At 43.7% G+C, this 7,399-nt stretch overlaps 1 protein-coding gene across 1 annotated transcript in view; it reads left to right on the top strand.

The window, feature by feature from the left end:
- The window catches only part of LOC122540838 (integrin alpha-11-like), a 192,465-nt gene that overhangs the window by 135,245 nt on the left and 49,821 nt on the right, over window positions 1–7,399 (top strand). Inside the window, exons 15-16 of the mRNA XM_043677055.1 lie at window positions 1,697–1,832; window positions 4,710–4,820. Coding sequence (XP_043532990.1) covers window positions 1,697–1,832; window positions 4,710–4,820 — 247 coding nt within the window. The remainder of the gene's footprint in view (window positions 1–1,696; window positions 1,833–4,709; window positions 4,821–7,399) is intronic.

Here is a 7,399-nt window from a genome sequence, read left to right as displayed (position 1 = left end):
TAATTCCTTGTGACATCAAGAATTTATCAATTTCTGCCTTGAAGACGTTTAGCGCCCCAGCCTCCACTCCACTTTGTGGCAATGAATTCCACAGGCCCACCACTCTCTGGCTGAAGAAATGTCTCTGCATTTCTGTTCTGAATTGACCCCGTCTAATTCTAAGGCTGTGTCGACGGGTCCTAGTCTCCTCGCCTAACGGAAACAATTTCCTAGCGTCCACCCTCTCCAAGCCACGTATTATCTTGTAAGTTTCTATTAGATCTCCCCTTAATCTTCTAAACTCCAATGAATACAACTGCTGTTCTCTGGGAAAAGACCCAACTCTTGCCATTAATGTGGATCAAGCCTTAAAATAATGATGAGCGTGGTGCTGGAAAAGCACAGCAGGCCAGGCAGCATCCTGAAACGTTGATTTTCCTGCTCCTCAGATGCTGCCTGACGTGCTGCGCCTTTCCAGCACCAGACTCTTGACTCTGATCTCCAGCATCTGCAGTACACACTTTCGACTTGTGCTCTGTAACCTGTTTAATTGGAAGAAATTTTCAACTTGAGTGCAGACTTTGTGCTTCATGTTATACCCTCAATCACATTCCATTGTTAAATGCTCCCAAATGAGAAATTAGGCCAATTGGGTAAGATTGTCACGCTCATTCTCTCAGACATCAATGACTGAAAAAATCATGGAAGAACTGCAGATGCTGGAAATCAGAAACACTAACAGAAATTGATGGAAAAGCTCAGCAGGTCTGGCAGTGTCTGTGGAGAGAAGTCAGACTTAATATTTCAGGTCCAGTGGCCCTTCCTCAGAACAGAATTTCTGTTACTAATGACTGAAACTCTCTTCACATTTCTGGATTTGTTGAAACACTGCCCATATTAACTGTTCCTCCCTTTCTGTACTATGTTCATATGAATATTCACCCTCCTCTTAACCTTTTCCCAAAGGTAGTGGTTTTCCTTACCTCCCTCAGTGTCCCCTCCCTCTCAAAGCATTCGGGTAAATTAAAGCATGCCTCCTTAACTGCTAGGGAGGTGTGGTGTAGTGGTAATGTCACTGGGCTAGTAATCCAGACCCACATTAATGTTCTGGGTCTGTAGGCTCAAATTCTGGCCATAGCAGATTATGATGTTTGTATTGAATAAAAGAACCAGCCTAATGGTATGAGAATAAAACCCCCAGTTCACCCATACCCTTTTGGGAAAGAAATTTGCCATCTTCACCTGGTCTGGCCTACGTGTGATTCTTGTAATGCAATGGGGTTGACTCCTAACTTCCCTCTGGCCAATTAGGGATGGGCAATAAATGCTGATCCAAACAATTGCTCCAACTTGCTGTGAACTTAGAAAAATCCATTTTGTTTTTTATTTCTTCACGGGATGAGGGTGTCACTGGCTAGGTCAGCATTTATTGCCCATCCCTAATTGCCCAGATGGCAGTTAAGAGTCACCCACACTGGTGGACCTCCCAGCCTGTACAGTCTACTCCCCTCAGTTTCTGTAGCCACCGCTTATCTTTGAAGGATAATTCCCGATTATGATTTCCCCCTCTAAACAGGTCTGTGAACATGAGTGGTCAGTTCTCTCTTAATCCCAACATCTTCTCAGAATTCTGAACAAACTGATACCTGGTCACAGAGTGGAAAATGTAGTGAGTTTGAAATTGGAGAAATTATTCTGATTTTTATTCAGTCATAAGGTACAACGTTTCCATTGACGAACGCAGATACACACCCAGGGCGCTCTTTGATGACAACTTTGAGAAGTATATTCACAGCAACATCAGCGTGGAGCCTGACTTAGAAACTTGTGATCAATGCTATTTTCATGTTCTGGTAAGTGCCAACCATTGGCCTGTCAACGATTCCCCTCTCGACTGTCTGACACGATCCTCTTCCTTCTTACAGGTTCATTTTGTTAAAATAGAGACTTGTCACACTATCTTCTCCTTTAACTCATTCCTTCTTAGGGCCTGAAAACTGGGATTTGTTCCCTCCTTTAGAATCTCCCACCAATTATACTAATCAAAGAACTGTGGATGCTAGAGAGCTGGAACAAAAACAGAAGTTGCTGGCAAAACTCAGCAGGTCTGACAGCATCTGTGGGGAGAAATCAACCTTCATGTCTAATTTTGCTTTGCATAATTCATTTCACGAATGTGCCCATCGTTCACTGAGCCAGCATCATTGCTCACCTCCAATATCCTTGAGATGATGGTGGTGAGGTGCCTTCTTGAACCACTGCAAGCCACTGTGTTAATGGAGGCAGGGAGGTGGTGGGTGACCCACCCACCATATACTTCCAAGTCAGGATAGCGTATGGGTTGGAGAGGGATTTGTAGAAGGTGTTATTCCCATCTAACTAATTCCCTTGTCCTTCTAGATGATAAAGGGCACAGCTTTGGAAGGTGCTCTCTGGGAACCTTTAGTGTCCTATACCATGCTTAGAGATTAGCAAAACATAATATCACAAACTTTATTTATCAAAGCAGCACTTTCAATAAACCCGCAAGAATTATATACCACAAATATCGCAAAGTTTACAGTATTATTCGATCCAAATTTAAAGATTTTCAATTTATTTACCTCAATGTAAATATTCTTGTTGCTCAATGAAATGGCCACATAAACATCTGATTCAATTTTGAGTCATTTCTCCACAAATAGCCTGATGTCCGAGTAGTCAGTTGAGGGAGTGAGTGAGAAGGCTCTCTGCCTGTGAGATTTATTTTAAGGCAAAGTTGCGTTATTATTTAAGTCATTTACGCTGTAAGTAAACTGAAACAGTGATGTGCATACGCTCCCATTACAGTCCTATGATTGAGTGTGTGTTTTTACATTGATTATGTGGACCTCTTGACTATCCAGAATATTTGATCAACTGGCAGACTCCTGGTCACATAGGTGTGGGATAATAAACCGTTTGCTGTAATCAGAAGTGAACATACTGCTTGTACTGAGACTCCATTTTGGAATATACTAGCTGAATCAGGGAGGGTTTTATAATGCAGAGGTAATGTCCCTATCTCCAGGCTAGTGTCTGTGTTCAAATTCTTCCTGCTCCAGAGATGTGCCTTTAAAAATATCTACAAGTTGCTCTAGACCAGTCTGTCTCATTCACAGGATTTCCTCCTGGGTTACCCTTGCCTGTTTTTCTTGGTTTCTGCAAAGCAGAAGATGGGCAAGACAAGCATCACTGTTGGCCCAATCAGAACGACAGGAAGAAGGAGTTCCAGTTACTCAGGGTGTCAGGCGGACATGTGCACTGAATGTGTTCATTGAATTGTCATGTTATTGGACACAGCACAACTTCCTCAGCCAATTTGCTGCTCCCTAAGTTAGTACAATGGCTGGTATTAAATTGAGGTTACCGTCTGGGTAACCCCATGTCGCCTCATTCGGAAATCAGAGACTGTTGGCTCTTCTTTACTCGGCAGCGCCACTGTGGAGGCAGTGGGTGCTCCTGGTAATGTGCTCACTGAGGCCTCGGTTTGGGGAGAGATGTAGGCACAACTGAGTGATAGTGGGAGGGTATTGGTGGCATAGGAGTTGCAGACGTGTGGAGGTGGTACCACCAGCAAGGCCATGGGAGTGGTCCTTAGTGGGCTTTCTGCCCTCCGTCTACCCCTTCTCAGCTCCCTCAATCTGGCCCTGAGTGCTTTTGAACATGGGGCATACTTCCATACACTCAAGCAATTTTGTCATGATCCCCACCTAGTGACCCTCCCTCCCACCATCTACAATTGGGTTAATAGCAGCAGTGAGGGATTGAAGCCTGGATGTTGGCATTCATTGCCTATGTCAGGGACTTAATTAGCAATGGATTGGGAAAGTCATTGAGGGGCTTTCCCACTACTGGCTTCATCAGGATTGGAAAGTGGCAGGGTCCCCATCCCAGCACCCTCCCATCTGAATAAATACCCCTTCATTACCAAACACCCCAGAGGAGTGCAATAAATTCCACTGCCACGTCACTATGGGGTGAGTGTGAAAAATGGTCCTCAGCACAAGTTGTGAAGGCGCAGTTGTCTCAAATTCTTGCCCACGTCCTTCCCCCAACCAATATAAGTGAAACCAAATCAGCTGCTCATTTGTCCACTTTGTGAGTTGAGGGACTTTGCCATTTTGCCAACAGACTGTCAACGACTGCTCGTCAATAGACATTCCTTGGTTAGGAAGAATTTATGAAAACCCAAATACTTCCAAGTTCGGATTTTTAGGGTTCAGTGGTAGTGTTCCTGTCTCTAGGCCAAAAGGTCTGAATGCAAGTTACACTGGATGTGTTGCAACATGTCTAAACAGGGAGAAAGTGAGGTCTGCAGATGCTGGAAATCAGAGCCAACAGTGTGTTGCATCAGGAAGGCCTTATGCCCGAAACATCGATTTTCCTGCTCCTCTGCTGCCTAACCTGCTGTGCTTTTCCAGCAACACACTCTCGACAACATGTTTGAACAGGTTGATTTAAAATACTGATAACTTCAAGTTGGTGTCTTGTGGTGTACTGTTAATGTCCCTATCTCTGGGTTAGACAGTTAGGTTTAAATTCCACCTACCCCACAGGTGTTTTGGAACATGTCGGAACAGGTTGATTAAGTATAACCAAGTCCTTTTGTTTTCATTTTAGCTCATCACTTGTTATTATTGACCACCTTCTGTAGTTTTCTTTTCCCTGCGTCTCCAAATCTCCTCGTGAATGGATTTTTTTTTCCCCAGGATACACTGGACTATGTGAGACCTATTGGATTTATACTGGACTTTGGCCTTTTGGACCCAGAGTACGGCCCAATTCTGGATGATGGGTGGCCGAACACAACCAGGACCACGGTAAGTGAAGTGATGGTCACTTCCGACAACTGTTTACCTTTCCATTCTGAGGCATGCTCCGGACTTGGCAGTGAGACATTTTGTGAAAGGAGACGCTTTTGTCAACAGCATGAAAACACTCTGTTCCTAATAAGCTGGCATGGGCACCAATCTCACTAATCTGTGGTGTGGTACACCAGTGTGCAGATGTGGGGAAGAACATGTAATTATTTTGCTAAAAGTACTAAATAGAGGAGACTGTCACAAACATATTTAGTATGTTGCTGCACATAGAAGCCTGACTCTAAAACAGGGTGTGGTGGTGTAGTGGTCATGTAAATGGACTAGTACTCCACAGGCCTGGATTAATTAATCCTGACATTGTGAATTCCAAGGCAATTTGGATTTTGTTTCGTCTAAGAGGCTGGCAATTTGAAGATTTTAAGCAATAATAAATTGCCTGTTAGATAGTTGTAAAATCCTCAGGGTAAATAATATGCCATCCATCACAGTCTGGCTTATTCATGATTCCAGTCCTGCACCAACTTAATTCTCTTTAAATTGTCCTCTGAGGGAGCTGACAAAATTGTTCAACCAAGTAGAACAACGTTAAAAATCACACAACACCAGGTTATAGTCCAACAGGTTATATCTTCCAAATAGACCTGGACTATAACCTGGTCTTGTGTGATTTTTAACTTTGTCCACCCCAGTCCAACTTCTTCTGGTCCAAAACTTTCAGGTTTGCTGGTGACATCACGTCTTGAAAATATTTATTTTTAATTGAGAATAAATGCGAGTCAATAATGAATGCGTACACGTAAAACTTTAAAACTCAGTGTTGACTAATATTCACGGAGTTCAACATGGAGTCTGTGTTGCTGGCAGCTCAGTGACTACAGCCAAGCCAGTTAATTATGGCACGTATCGCTATGGCACAGTCGGTAGAACACTTGTCTCTGAACCTCCTGGTCCTGGGTTCAGGCCTTGTGTGTTTGAGCACATTAAAACTGATCAGAGGAACCGAGGGAGCATTGCACTGTCAAAGGTGCAGTCTCATGGCTGATAAATTAAACCCTGCTTCTATCAGACTGCAGGAGAAACAACTGTGCAGACTATTTCTTAAATGGGAGGAGGCTTACATACAAAGAGACCTCTGTGTCTTTGTTGATAATTCTCTGAAGGCTAACACGAAGGTACAGCAGGCTATAAGGAGAGCTAATGGAATGTTACCCTAATGGCAAGAGTATAGGAGTAGTGAAGGCTTGTATCGGACCTTAGTTAGACCACACTTGGAGCACTGTATACTGTTTTGGTCTCCTTATTTCAAGAAGGGTATTAATGCCATAGAGGGAGTGCGATGAAAATTCACCAGACTTGTTCCTAGGATGGTGGGACTGTCCAATGAAGAGAGATTGGTCAAACTGGGCCTGCATTCACTAGAGTTTCAAAGAATGAGAGATGAAACTCATTGAAACCTACAATATATTCACAGGGATGAGACAGGGTTGCTGCAGGTCAGATATCTCCTCTGGTCGAGAGTGTGGTGCTGGAAAAGCGCAGTCAGTCAGTCAGTATGCAAGGAGCAGGAGATGCTGCCTGACCTGCTGTGCTTTTCCAGCACCACACTCTCGACTCTGATCTCCAACATCTGCAGTCCTCACTTTCTCCTATCCCCTCCATTCGGCTAGTCTCAAGCCAGAGGACACAATTTAAAAATAAGGGGGAATGCAGATTTCGGTTTAAAATGTGGGGAAATGTTTTTACTCAGAAGGTTGCGAATCTTTGCAATTCTCTACTGCAAAGGAGGCTCAGTCTTTCAGTCTGTTTAAGGTGGAGATTGACAGGTATCTGGTGACCAGTGGGGTACAGGGTTATGGGAATGGGTGGATAAATGGCACTGAAGTGTTTCATCAGCCATGATCCTGTTGAATAGTGGGGACAGTTTGATGGGCTGAATGGGTGAAAGTGAGGACAACAAATGCTGGAGATCAGAGTCGAAGAGTGTGGTGCTGGAAAAGCACAACAGGTCAGGCAGCATCTGAGGAGCAGGAGAGTCAATGTTTTGAGCATAAGCTCTTCATCAGGAATAAGCTGAATGGCCTATTCTTGTTGTCATGTTCATGTGGATGTAAAAGAACCCTTGAGATGATCCCAATGAAGAGCAGGGGAGTTATTTGGGTAGTAGGACTATCCTGCAAATACTTATTCCTTAACCAACATCACAAAAGCAGATAAGTTGGATATAGGTTGGAGAATTTGGAGGTTTAGTCTGCAATGCCAACAGAAAGGAGCTGTGCTCCTCTTTGTTTACAAGTTATACAATCCAACAAGGCAGACACTATGGCTTGTTAATTCAGCATTGCAGCTCAGCAGAAAACTCCCAAGTCTATCTGTAGGGAAAGGCCAGTGACAGTTTAACCCTAAACATTTATCCCATCGGCAAACATCAACATGTCACTCACTCACAGAAGAAGAGCTGAGTTATCTCTGATTAACTCAAGGAGCTTTTACAAAGACATTTACAGAATGATCCCAATGCTGAGAAATTATTCTGGAAGTCAGCATCCCAACCTTTCAGTAAGTGATTCACCCTTGTC

The sequence above is a fragment of the Chiloscyllium plagiosum genome, chromosome 36, assembly GCF_004010195.1.
Source record: "Chiloscyllium plagiosum isolate BGI_BamShark_2017 chromosome 36, ASM401019v2, whole genome shotgun sequence".
NCBI lineage: Eukaryota > Metazoa > Chordata > Chondrichthyes > Orectolobiformes > Hemiscylliidae > Chiloscyllium > Chiloscyllium plagiosum.
Note: the sequence above shows the minus strand (reverse complement) of the source record. Positions and strands in the feature narration are given on the sequence as shown.